The 14,424-nt window shown below is 41.2% G+C and overlaps 1 protein-coding gene across 2 annotated transcripts; it reads left to right on the top strand.

The window, feature by feature from the left end:
* The first annotated feature begins 393 nt into the window (after window positions 1–393).
* ppm1ka (protein phosphatase, Mg2+/Mn2+ dependent 1Ka) lies at window positions 394–11,473 on the top strand. Of its 2 annotated transcripts, XR_001966298.1 has the most exons (8): window positions 394–486; window positions 2,283–2,774; window positions 2,994–3,094; window positions 6,608–6,773; window positions 7,398–7,542; window positions 9,110–9,244; window positions 9,338–10,198; window positions 11,438–11,473. XR_001966298.1 is itself a non-coding variant. In XM_018756244.1 (7 exons), exons 2-7 carry the CDS (start codon window positions 2,341–2,343, stop codon window positions 9,467–9,469), a joined length of 1,113 nt encoding a protein of 370 aa, XP_018611760.1. In that variant the 5' UTR covers window positions 394–486; window positions 2,283–2,340; the 3' UTR covers window positions 9,470–11,473. The 2 variants fall into 2 exon arrangements, 1 of the variants encoding a protein (XP_018611760.1); XM_018756244.1 differs by having other exon boundaries at window positions 9,338–11,473.
* Window positions 11,474–14,424: the final 2,951 nt, after the last annotated feature.

A 14,424-nucleotide genomic window follows, 5' to 3' on the forward strand; every position in this document is an offset into this window, starting at 1 on the left:
AACCTAATTAAGATTATGTTGTAAAACATCTTTGCTAATAATCGTGTTATTTCGAATATAAACCCCATTTCAGATTTAACTTTCTAAGTAAGTCTGTATATGAAAAATGTATCGCTATGCAGTAATTCTCGTTTCTTGTCACAAACGCAACAAAGGACGATCCTTTCATTCGGTCTGCATGTTAATATTTCTTTCAAACTGTATCATATGATTGTTTTAAACACCTGTCGATCACAGTCAGTCACATGCGCAGCGTCTGACTAAACAAATACGCCCATTGAAATGCTAGATTCTGATTGGATACAGCCTGAATCTTGTCAGTGCTGCGATTGGTGGAGCCAGCGTCTGTCGAACGGTCGAGCCTCTCTGACGTCAGACGTGTGGTGATTCGCGAGTGCGGAGATACGCCATAAACACACGAAGTGATCGCTGTCAGGTAGCCGGAGACGACGAACATCTCGGCGGACCGCTTCAGCAGCATTGACGGTAATAATGTATTGCGTTAGGATTTATTACATCTGTGGCGCAGCAACATTTCAGTGGGCTTGATACATTGTTTCCAATGACCAGTTGAAAAAAAATATCTTAAATTTGGCCTGATAATGGAAAGATTATGCATGGATCGACGTTATCAAACAGAACTTATGAAATGACAGTGATTTCTAAAAACGTGCTTAATACATCACGCTCCATTCAATATCCGTGTTGTTGTCCTGTGTCACTAGTAGTGTTGCGTCTTTTTGTTTTGTTAACGTAAATAAAAATGCAACAGCTCTCCCATGTTTGTAAATTATTAAATATATCTGTTACATGGCGCACTGGCATGTAATAAATTAATGCAGAAATATGCAGCTATACGCTCTGCATTCGCGCTGTCAGTTGTGAGCTGGTGGCTGTAGTGTTCATGCAAATGCAATGTGATATGATTTCATTTGTTGTGTTTGCCGGGAAGGCCAATCGGGAGCCGCGTGATCACGTGTCGGTGACGTGTGTGTCATTGAGGACGGGGGGACAGAATTAGGTCGTTGACGCTCACGTGCACGGCCAGTACCCGCTGCGACTGTCCATTTACTTACTTTTTAAAAATCCATCACTTGACTTTCCCACGTATTTATGAAGGTAGCTGATAGTGGGGCAGAGGGGATAAATCAGGCTTTTTATTAAAAAAGGGTTGAATTAACGTCGCTCCAATTTATCCCATCATCTGTATGCCCAGAATAAATTCATCAAAGTGCCTGAAGTGGGCTCATACTTAAAACACAGCTGGCAGGGATGTCCCTGGAAATATAGAAATAGAGATGTACTGGGGTTAGCAAAATTCTGTGAATGAGCTTGCGTACAAGGGTAATCCAGTTAATTAAAATAGCACTTCTGCTATTGTTAAAGTGAAGGGAAGAAACTAAGGAAAAGCAAACTGCACCAACCAAGTCCCTTTTACCTTTAAATCATAAATGCACCACTAAACAGCTTGGTGTTGTGTTATAAAAAAATAGCTGTCTTTCCCTATAATATATGTAAGAATTAAAATGTCCTTACTCTTAGCTACAGTTACATCTCAGGTGATGGGTTTAAGTAGAAAACTAAAACAATTTTGGTATACTAAAATCTTGTACTCTCAGTAATATTATCTGTCATATTTGCCAGAACAATACAAGCAGGAACCAGTGAAATAGGAATCACACACAGTCTACAGCTGCTTGTCCTAAGGCAAACCAGAGCCTATCCCAGCAACACAGGGCACAAGGCGGAAGGAGGAGGGGACACACCCGGGATGGCACGCTAGTCCATACAGCACCCCAAGCAGGACTCAAACCCCACACATGCCACACAAGGGGGCTGGCCAAACCACTGTGCCACCGTGCCCCCCAGATAGGCAGCAGAAAGGTGGAGAAGAGAAAGAGTGATATGACACCCTGTCTTCTGATTGTTAACTGGACAGCAGCACACAGGATGTGCAACAAATCTGGTAATTTAATTCAGAGAAATCACTGAAAATTGTCAAGTTTCTGTAGCGCGGTGTTGAAGGAGAAAGGCGTGAGAGCTGGTTTTGTAAATAAACAGCCAAGCTGAGCTCACAGGGCAGTAGTAATCCCTGGTAAAACAGCCTCTGGTGACTCAGATTACCGATAGGGGACAAGTCACTCCATTAGTGTGACAGATGGAAAATTCCGGCAACGGTATCCCTCTTCCTGGAGGCAAGACACAAACAAAGTCATTCACATTTCTTCATTGTTCTCATTCTCTCGCTGTTGTTTTCTCTTTTTCACTTCCTGCTTTTGCAGCCCTGAGGTCCAGTTAAGCCCGTTCTTCTCCTCAGTGAGTCTGTTCTGCGGCTGAGTGATGTCCACTGCTGCTCTGCTGAGTGTCGTCAGGGTCGGCGGACTTCACCTGCGGCGACGGGCTCTGCTAAACGTCCACCCCCTATGGGACAGCAGCTTGCTTCTCCTCTCTACCTCCCCGGCCCGGATCAGCAATTCCCGGTTTGACCCCGATGGCAGTGGCCGCCCCACCACATGGGACACTTTTGGTATCTGGGACAACCGCATCGATGAGCCCATCTTGCTGCCATCCAGCATCCGTTACGGCACTCCCATCCCCAAGGTGAGCCTGTCCAACGTGGGCAGCGCCTCTCAGATCGGTCAGCGGAAGGAGAATGAGGACCGCTTCCGCATCTGCCCGTTAACGGACAACATCCTCTACTTTGCTGTGTTCGATGGCCACGGGGGGCCCCAAGCAGCAGACTACTGCCACAAGCACATGGAGAAGGGAATCAGGTAGGCCCAAGTCTCTTACTGCTTTGAATGCAGTCAGTAGCAACAGCATTTTAATAATCAAATAATGACTGGTTTGTTAAACCAAGAATGGACATAATTGAATTTAAGGGACAGATTTTGGAATTTTCTGCCACAAACACACTGATTTGGTGCATTGATTTCAGCTAGACTTTATGTATGATGCTTTTTTATGTTTCCTTACTTTATTCCTCATTTCAGGGACACAGTAGCCGTGGAGCAAAATTTAGAATTGGTTTTGACAAAAGCTTTCCTTGAAATTGACAAGGCTCTAGAAAGTCATTTGAATGTCTCCGGGAACGGTAGGTACCGAAAACATTTATCTTGAAAAAGTAGTTTTTATAATTGGGATTTCTACCTGTATTGTGTATTGTCACTCAGTATTGCTATTATAACATTGACTGACTTTATAAAGCTACAAAGTATGTAGTTTTCCTCATTTCAACTTAGTGATGATGTTAACTATTGATGTATAGTCTGGCCTTGTGACTTGTTTCAGCAAAAAAGTGTTTATGTTTGTTAATAGAGTACCATCTTCATATGATAAATCTTTGAATTGTTGTTTTTAATATGCTTATGCTGGGCCTATATGGATCTGAATGTATTTTATGAGGATTAGTCTAAAAGTATCCACAATAATGCTAATTCAGTTCTTATTATATATTGTGGATACTTTTTACTTGTTGTTTAAATGTACTTGTAGGTACTAGTGTGAATAGAGAATAAAGGACCTAATAGCGTTGCCTGTGCACCCGTTTTCTTTAGTGTGCAGTCCCTGGCCACCTCTGATTGAAATATCAGGGAATGCAACTGTGCTTTTTCTGTTATGTTTAGCTTTTTTCAAAAGCAGTTAAATATGCATCCTTACTCATTTTGGAACACCGCTAAAATCATACTCTACAACACTTTTTCCACTTCCAGTAGGAGTAAATATCACATGTATTTTGTAATGGTCATGTATCTTTTTTTGTACCGTTTTGCACAGTTTGCCTCTTTCTTGATTTGCATTGCCTTTACACATGACATCTCTGCAAAAAAAGTTAAAGATTGTGGTGTCGGTGGGTAAGTTGGTTGACTGTATAGTAATATTCTGTTATGATGACCCACAGATATGGAGAGGTCATACAGATTTTAAGATCATCGCCTATTATTTAGCCTGGTTTGTATACTTACTTGATAATGTGCTAAAGCTAAAGCCTAAATGCTGAAGCTGGGCATGTCTTCTTAACTTTTTTTCTATCAAAAAAATTGAAAACAATCAGAATCAAACAACAGAAATATGTTTCAAATTGTTTTGGAAGCATTACAGTTTTTGCAATTTTTAAAATATGAGACCAGATTTAAGTTATGGTATCTCTATATCATATCAGTTTCTGTCTTTTGCACTCAAGACCCAAGAGACTATTGTTTCTTTTCATTTGTTATTTTAGCAGGTACCACAATTTGTAGAGTCACCATTTGTTTTTAGATACCGTTAAAATGTACTACCATACTAGAATACTAAACCATGTGTAAAACCTAAGTACAAGTAAGAACCTCCTGCTCATTTGTCATTAACAGCCTAACTGGAGGGAAAGCAGCATACGCAAAAGATTGGACATATATGTAAAATGAATAGTCCGAAAAGCAAAATCTCTGAAAAATCAAGGGTCATGGGTTATGCTAAATAAATTGCGGGGTGTCCAGAGGGGCTTTATGTAGACAGGCCAGTTGAACGTGTGGTCCTGCACTGAACGTGAGGACTTGCGCTGGGCGAGCGTCCTTGCATGCGACGCCCCTACATGTTCAGTTCGTAGCTCAGGCTACTCACCGTGGCTCTTGTTATTTCAGGATATTCTCGTTGACTTTCTTGACAATGTTTGGCTTCGGCCGCGCATGAAGTGTCCAATTTGCCTGTGTGTGCGTGTTATCCACAACAGCTGCTGACCCAGCTAACGCTCTCTAGAACTGGGGGCCTCGGGACACTTTTTTGGTGGGCTTCAATGGAAGAAGTGCTAAATTTTGTTCGAGGTGAAGGACTCCAGCGGTTCCTTGTCTGGACTACTGGAAGGTTCCTTATATTTTCTCTATCTCTCTCTCTTTCTCTAACACACACACACACACACAAACTTTGTTACGCATTTCATATGTGATAGTACGTGTCAGGATGTTAGCTAAATTAGCTAATCTCTGTGCTTTTTTTATTAAAAAAAGATTGTTTTTATTTCCCTCTTAAACACATTTCATTCCTATCTTCATGTGTATGTTCCAGTATTTGTCATAGACGCTGCCTTCAGACATACAATATCTGCCCGCCGTCTTATTCGAATATCTATGATCAGTCAAAGCATACACTGAAGCATATTACACGTTGCCTCACGTAGCATAGTAATATATGTTCTATTTGTCTTCCACCTTATCAGTTAGAATGAAAAACTAACTGGAAGGGTTTGGGGAAGCCGCAAGGAAGGCTGCTTCTATGACAACCTGGAGTTTGATTACTGTGAGAGAAATACCATATGTGCATTTCCATACCTACTTTTGGCTGAGATCCTTTCTTCCTTTGGTCCTCCACCCCCATTACACTGAACCCCTTTGTGTTTAGCTTTTGTCCACTTCCTTGTCTCAGTGCACTATACTGCATGCCTGAGCTCTCGGTTCAACTGCTGTCCTTAACCGCAATGCAGCAGTATGAAGTAAGGAGCTGATGTCTGCCCAGTTTCTGCCTGACAGCTGGCCTATAGATAACCCACTGCCACTCTTGGGATCAGGCACTCTTTAGATGTAGGGTGTTCAAAGCAAGATGATTTGCATTTATTTGTTTGATATTTTTCTCCAAACAATGTACAATGTTAATTATTAAATTGATTAATCTATTTGTATGTGGTATTCAAACCTGGGTGCAAAGCAGCAGCTCTAACCACTACTTTCCCTGTTTATTGTCTTTAATTACTTTTTGAAGTTGTTCATTAATATTTTGAAAAAGGTACACAAATATCATAATGTGTAAATGTATACATACATTAAGCGCTAATGTATATGTACCACTACGCAGACACATAATAATTTTCAGTTAAAGGAAACACAGACAGATTCCGCTGGAGATTTTTTTTTTTTTTTTAAACATTTATTACATGTAGCTGCTTCATAAATGATATGTTTAGCACTTGATATCTGACAATATAAATATATGTACTAAATATACAACAAAGTATTTACACGTAACACTTGGCAGCTGAGAACTGAAATACTGGATATCTAATCGAACATGGTACAATACTATTTTGCTTTATTGGTTTCAGGTCTCTTCCTTTTTAATATTATTAGGTTATTGATTCAGTTCTCGAGAGTTTAGTGGAAAAGATTAAAACCCTGGAGGTCCTTATCTTCACCCCAAAGCCAGTGTGTCGTTCCGCACATCTTCATTTAGTGACACCATGGTAACCCTTCATCATTTCCAAAGTGACTCAGAGCTGCAACAGTACAAATAATAATGAGGATATGATTTGCCCTCTTTCATGTAGAGCTGGATTTTTGACAACTTCCCCACTTGCTGTAAAAATACCCTTTGTGGGTTCAGACTTCTAAAGTCACATGCTGAACGTAGCTTGCATGTGTTTGCTAATTGAACCGTAGCTCAGCTTGTGCACTGAACACCCATCTCCTCTCCTCCGCCCTCTTTCTAGTCCTCCCGCCAACCCCGTCTACCCATGTCCTGAGTGTCTCACGGCCCTGAACACTAGACTGCAGCACAGGAAGCGTGTGAGCTTGGCAGCGTGTGGTCATACAGCAGGGCTTGTGTGAGTGTGTCACAGAGTCACGTGTGCTCCCTGCAGCCTCCCTGCTCAACGCCGGCACCACTGCCACCGTGGCCCTGCTGAGGGATGGAATTGAGTTGGTGGTGGGCAGCGTGGGGGACAGCCGCGCCCTGCTGTGCCGCAAGGGCAAAGCCATCAAGCTGACGGAGGACCACACTCCCGAGAGGAAGGACGAAAAGGAGAGGTACGCAGTTTAAATTTACATAAAATCATTTAGCAGACGCTTTTCTCCGAAGTGCCATACGATGGTTATTAACTAGTATTTATCTGACCCCTTTGTCCAAGGTGATTTGCTGTGCTGGATACACTGCTAAAGCTCAATACATTCAGTCACCCATTTATACAGCAGAGCAATATTAACACACACACACACTGTACGCAACTTAGAGTCACCAGTCCATCTGAAACATAAGTCATTGTGGGAGGAAACCAGAGCACCTGGAGGATACCCACACAAACATGGGGAGAATATGCAAACTCTACGCACTGTGCCAGACTCGAAGCTACTTCCAAACCCACAGCCCAGAAGCTGTGAAGCACCTGCATTACCTACTCTGCCACTGTACTACTCTACTACTGGAAAGCAATACTGTTAGGTTTAATTGGGCGACTGGTGGTGCAGTGGTTCGGAATGCAGATTTGTAGTCTGAAGGTTGTTTGTTCGTGTCCGCTGAAAGATCCCACTCCAGTAAAATATTGAAGTTTGCATACATAAACCTTAAAGTCTCTGGATAAGTGCTCAGAGTCCTGATGGGGCCAATGACAGTTATAATGCTTTGATGAGATATCATTTCTGCTTGTCTAACAGGATCAAGAGGAGTGGAGGCTTTGTGACATGGAACAGTGTGGGTCAGGCCAATGTTAATGGCAGGCTGGCCATGACACGCAGCATCGGGGACTTTGACCTCAAGTCGAAGGGCGTGATTGCTGAGCCCGAGACCAAGCGCATCACGGTTAGTGTCCACAACTAGGAAGGTGACATGTTTTGTCTCACTGGTGGGCTTCCATGAAAACATCCCATGAAGCAGGCAGTAGGAACTGTTTAGTTACACCTGGTCCTCATGATATTTACATTTATTTATTTAGCAGACACTTTTCTCCAAAGTGACTTCCAAAGAACTCTATGTAGTGTTATCAGCCCACACACCTCGTTCACCGTGGTGATTTACACTGCTAGAAGCACTACTTACAATGGGTCACTCATCCATACATTAGCAAAACACACTCTCTCTGTGACACTCACACACTATGGTGGAACCTGAACAGCATGTCTTTGGAGAGTGGGAAGAAACCCACACAGACACAGGGAGAACATGCAAACTCCACACAGACTGAGCAGGGATCAAACCCACATTCTCTCGCACCACCCCGGCGCTGTGAGACAGCAGCGCTACTCGCTGTGCCACTGTGTCAACCGTAAGATGATAGGAGTGCTCGAGGTAGAAATTTTCAGATAGAGTAATTTTTCCATTCATTCATTCATTGTCTTAATTTGTCTATTTTTTAAAAAATTGTCAGCTGTGGAGGAAACATCAGCTGTGCCGCTGTGTTAGCTGCCTGTACAGAATAGAGGACAATAACACCAATCAGCAGGAATATGGGACTGGATTAATTTAACTCAGAACCCTTGTTTCGAGCTTTTGCCTTACGTTAGTGATCAGTAACAAGATATCAAGCTCTGCACATGTTTATGGAAGAAATCAGTCAACAAAAACTATTAAATATGAATTTGCACACACTACATTTTTTGTTTAGTCGTTTTAAATTAGTTTTAATTTTAACGCAGCTCAAAGTTCATAAAAAATGTTTGAAGGCTTACATTTTTATTTATTAAAGTTGTTGCTCAGAGTTTTGCAGAATCCATCCAGCAAACAAATGAAGGTTTGTCTCATTACAGTAGACATGCTTTTCTTGATTGTATAGACAGTACAGTGAACTGAAAGTGGCCAGATGCTGGCAAATGCTGCACATGTGGTATAAAGTTGATAAAAGACAATAAAATATAAGTCCTGACAGATGGTTATCCCATCAACGGAGATCCTCACCTCGTGTCCTGTGTTTCCAGGATAGAGTCTGTAACACAACAACCCTGTAAGACTATAAGAGTTCCAGAAAAGAGACTATAAGAGTCTAAAAGAGGCTGTAAGAGAGACTGTCAGTCTTACAGAAAATTTTAAAGTCATTATGGTTTTATCTTGGGTTTTACTGCTCTAACACCAAGAGACATCAGTACTGTTGAGCTTTTATTCACTGTGACATATATGCTACATTTACGTACAAATTGGTTATGAACAGATTTCCGCTCCCAGTTGTATAAAATGAGAACCCGGTCATTTCGGCCTTAGTGACTTCAGCTCTGGCCGGGGACAAGTGAGGTGTAACTGATCTTACTGGGTGAGAAGACCTGTTTTTTGATGTACGGTATTGCCTGCGTTTGCTGTTCCTGGCAAAACATGCTCTCCTCTGAGGGCCGGGTTCTCCGCCGGAGGACAATTCCTAAAGCTCCTTGTGTTCCTCCAGCTACAGCACGCCCACGACTCCTTCCTGGCCCTGACCACAGATGGCATCAACTTCATCATGAATAGCCAGGAGATCTGCGACATCATCAGCCAGTGCAGTGACCCCAAGGAGGCCACGCAGGTCATCTCAGAGCAGGTGCCCTGTCCCGTGTGTGCACGCTGAGCCCCAGGCTGCTCAGGAAAAACACAGACTTCGCATTGTGAGCGTGATGTCTTTTCCCTGTTGCAGGCACTGCAATATGGCACAGAGGACAACAGCACCATCATTATTGTGCCGTTCGGCGCCTGGGGGAAGCACAAGGCATCCAGTACCAGTTACTCCTTCAGCAGGAGCTTCGTGTCCAGCGGCCGCTGGGCCTGAGGTTGGAACTGGGCTGCTGGATGGAACTGGGGTGCAACAATGTTTTTGAGTGGAGCACACCCTGGGGGGCATTAGAAGAAAGCACATTGGGGTACAACTTGGGGAACACTAATCGGAACACGCAGGAAAGCATTCACATCTCAGTGGGCCGTACTGTGTGTGTATGAGCTGCTGCCTATCCAATAATAAGAGGAACACATATTTTCAGAGTAGTTTTTTTTCAGTTCTTTTCGTGTGAGGATGGGAGAAATTTCTTTTGCACATCCAGTGTTTCTGGGAGCCTAGAAGATGTGTGCTACCCCAACAATGGCCAACAAAATCTGTATAGAGCAGATAGAGTTTATATTTTTTGGTTGATTCCCTTGTACTGAGACTTATATCTCAGTCACAAGAAGAACTGAATATTACACTTTACCATGAAGTGTTTTGCTGTAACCTTTGTGGCTTTCTATGTAGACCTTGGAAGAATTTGAGTATCAAAAGAAATCAGATGGGGACGCTGGAGCATAGAATATGAATTCTGTTTTAATTTACTGACTGTGGTTCAAAAGTAACTTTTTGTTTTTCTTTGGGTTCGTATTTAAATTCTTCTGAGCAAGTATTGGGGTTACAATAACTGAAAAAACACAGTTGCAGTGGTCCGCAGCTTATCCCGGAAAGAATAGGGCGCAAGGCGGAGCGCACCGTGGACAGGACTCCAGTGCATCACAGGACGGTCTCACACTTACAGTAAGTGATAAGTGCAATTTAGGCTCACCAGTTCACTTGAAATATATATCAAGCAAACATGCAAACTCTGCACAGAATAGGACAGATTTGAAAGCACATCTTTACCCCCAGCCCAGGAGCTGTGAGGTAATAGCGGTATTGGCCACACCATTTTTTCTACCCATTTTGTTATAATTAAAGTTAAAATAGATACATTCCAGGAGGTTCTTCTGTACATGAGTTTTACTGATGTTTAAATTATTTTGCTTGTTGCCTATAAACATAATGAAATATTTTTGTATGTTTCTCAGCTTCTTTAGAGAATGCTTAAGTGTTCAGTCTCAGAGCTATATATGTCTCCTAGCTGTTATACAGTAGCATTACAAGTTGGTTTGGCTGTTTCATAGTATAAATCGGTGGAATTCTATATGTGATCATATTGTACTATATATATATATCAATGGAGGGCACGCACTTTTTTGCTTGTTTTTGATTGTATTTTGCACTTTTTGGTACTCTGGAGTTTGGCTCATGCACAGGCTTTCCTGTTATTCAGCAGTGAGTGTTTGTGTGTGTTTGCCAGCCATAATAATGTAATATTATTAATTAGGAAAATGGTGAGAAATTGTGAGAAATCTCAGCTTACTGTATTTTTTGTGGATAAAAGAATGTTTTTAAAATGTAAGATTTTCAGCACTGGATTATATTTCAAGGGTAATTGTTATAATTGCGTTCACATTTTTCAAATATCAATTTCAGCGCAGTACTGCTCTCAATGTGTAGGACTGGGGAGCTGGTGAAAGATATAATGCCAATATTTATTTATTTATTTATTTATTTATTAATTTTTTGTTTTGGAGTAAATAGTTGATTAAATTCATACTGACAAAGAAGATGTTGAAGACTATTGAAAAATATGATCTCACTACTGCTCTGCTTGGGGGGCATTTTACTGCCAACTAGTGGTTGGTGTGACAACACAAGCTGTTTTCAGTTTTCAATTTCAGTTTAGTTTGGCTTATTGGCATAACAAATTTTGTAGTCTTGTATTGCCAAAGCATGGCTGAAAAGTTTTATAAACAGTGTTTTGTAATGAGAAATTATACAGTATATATATATACACATATGTTTGTGTATATAATCTATATACATATGTATATATAAATTACAGTTGAGCACTAAATAATCAGATGTCTAACAAACTAATACCTAATAACTATAACAATAAAATCTGTAATACACACACACACACACTTTCAGAACCGCTTGTCCCATACGGGGTGACGGGGAACCGGAGCCTACCCGGCAACACAGGGCGTAAGGCTGGAGGGGGAGGGGACACACCCAGGACGGGACGCCAGTCCGTCACAAGGCACCCCAAGCGGGACTCGAACCCCAGACCCACCGGAGAGCAGGACTGTGGCCCAACCCACTGCGCCACCGCACCCCAAATCTGTAATAGTGTAATGATAATACTAACAAAGTAATAATAGAATGTGTCTCTGTGAGGAGTATAGTCACCCCCTTCATTCTTTTTTTAGCAAGTGTGTGCAATACTGTTTTCCCTCCACAACAGAAAGAAATTTTTGAAAACAGAGTACAGAAGAAAATACCGAAGGAGCCAGAGCATAATTACATATCAGATACAGTTGTTTCAACATCTTTAAAAATTTTTATGTGGACTTCACAATTTTTCATATTATTTTACTCAACGAACATGGGCTAGAATTTCTCAGATTGCACACTAGCTTCTCTTTTCATGTTTTGTCACCCTAACCACTCACAGTGCTAGAAAAGAAAAAGCACACCTTTTGCACATCTTTTACGTCTTTTGCACATGGAATAAATTGTATTAATTGCTTAATAGACAGTGACATTTTATGAATGCAGTTGTATTGTTCATAGGGTATACTAAAATAGTCATAATACTGTATGTGCCATGACTCTGGTATTTAATGTGTACGAAGTTCATACAGTCAATAATGAAGGGATAAACACATTTTGTCTATGATATGTTTTGTCCTAGACTTGTGCAATGCTGACTCGGTGAATCATAATCTTGTGTCAGAGGAAAATGCTCTGTACATTGTGAATACTTGGTTTACAATTGCTCTGATTAAAAAAAGTGCATAAATTATGTTGCTCTCCATAAATTGTCATTTAGTGTGGAAACATATTTTTTCCTCTTATTTTCTATCTGGAAGCACTTTATCTTAGCCTGATAGATTTCGGTGCTTGTGAGTTCTTGCAGATTTTGGTGCATAAATTCCGCACTCATCCAAGTTTCTACTACAACACAAGTTTTCAAAACCTTTGGTCCAAGTGTGTGCTGTTTTACAAATGTTTGTTGTTGTTGTTTGAGACTATGTGTTTTCAGATGCTGGTATTTCAGATTCTGGACCACTTTGAGAAATTTAACTTTGCTTGTGTATCACTGTCAAGGACTTTGGTGACAGTCCCTTCTGAGAACAGCAGAGCCCTCCCCGACCTCCTTCGAGAACTGTTGCAGCCTTCCTGCACACTTAGTCTGAATATGCCAGTCAGGACTGTATAAAAAGGAAAATAGAAGAAGCTGATTTTGCTGACTCTTGTTGGTGTTTACTGCATTATTGCTGATCCACTCCAGTGTGGAAAAAACCAAATGTATTCTTACCAATTTTCACTGTGCTCCTGAGTATCTCCAGTGTTTTCTGTCTTAAGTTTCTTCTGTGCTTGGATATTTGCACCGTCAACACCCTAAGTAAACTGAGCGTTTAGACTCATCTTCTTTTTCCGAGTTTGTGTCATTAAAGTCAGTCGTTAAACACTTGGACACAATTTTAATGCAGCATACATTTCCAGTCTACAGATGGCACTGTGAAATTGCAGTTCTGCCAGCTTCATAGGTTATCGGCACCAACAGTGGACCAGTCCTATGTGCTACACAAAGGCTCTTATAAGCAGGTACTTCACAGTTCATAGTCCTGTAATTATTTACTGCTTTTAGTGTGTTTTGATGTGTCGAGAACAGTGGAAGAATAGTTAAAGAAAAGGCCAACAGACAACCTTCCATCCATAGCAGGAGGAGGAACACACCATTAATACTTTCCCTAGCAATGTAGGGACTTGCAGTTTCCACACACATACTGTAAATGTGTAAAATAAGGTAGAAGAAATGAAAATAAATGAGACATTTAAAACAAAAAGCAAAGAAGTTTCACATATACGGTAAGCACTTATTCAAGTTTGGATTACACAAGATGTTCCCACATACTGAAAGAGGATTTCATAGTTCAAGATAAAATAAGCTGATTCATTCTGTTCCTGAGAACATTGTGGATCTCTTCTCACCTTTTGCTCACTGGCAGTCCCCCAGACAGTCTAAGGAGGTTAAAGCTTCATACTACACAGCCTTGACCCAGCAGAGAGTGTCTAGGGCAAAGGCCAGCCCTCATCCACACCTCCGATGTTATACAAAATGTGTTACGTGTAACCGGTTATATCACGTGTAACGCTCTCAATGTTATATATACCGTATATACACATATCATTTGACTGCTATTAACAAACACCGCTGAAGCGATGTTATATCACACATAGCTGTTTTAAATAAACTGTTGCCAAGGTATATTCTCATGTCCTTTTTCATTTGTGTAACTGTATTTCAGAACAACACAAGTGGTGGAAACATTGTGGCTGTGTGATTACTGTCGCAGCCCTAAATACAATAGCTCATTAGACATCCAAAAAGGCTGAACAAATCAACAAAGGCCCTAAGAACAATATACAGTCACAGAAAAAAGTTAAAAACACTTCCCAAAAATAACACCAGCAATTCCTTCCTGTGTGATCAGCAGATGAGTTCTCCTTCCTACTCGGAGATAGAAACGAAACTGCGGGGTTAAGGTGATCCTGCATAAAGCTGCCTGGCACCACCCAAGTACCACAGCTCACACAAAAGCTCTTCATTTATAAGGGAAAAGACTGGCCTGGTCTTTCTCGCTCCTTTTTAAAAACACACAACATTTGGTGTTTATGTGTGCATTAGTGCTGTTTTTCTTTAAACTTACATTTATGTTTACATTTATTTATTTAGCAGACACTTTTCTCCGAAGCGACTTCCAATGAACTCTATGTAGTGTGATCAGCCAACACACCTTATTCACCGTGGTGACTTACACTGCTAGATACACTACTTACACTGGGCCACTCACCCATACATCAGTGGAACACACTCCCTCTGTCACTCACGCACTGTGGGGGAACCT

This window comes from Scleropages formosus, chromosome 3 (assembly GCF_900964775.1).
Source record: "Scleropages formosus chromosome 3, fSclFor1.1, whole genome shotgun sequence".
NCBI lineage: Eukaryota > Metazoa > Chordata > Actinopteri > Osteoglossiformes > Osteoglossidae > Scleropages > Scleropages formosus.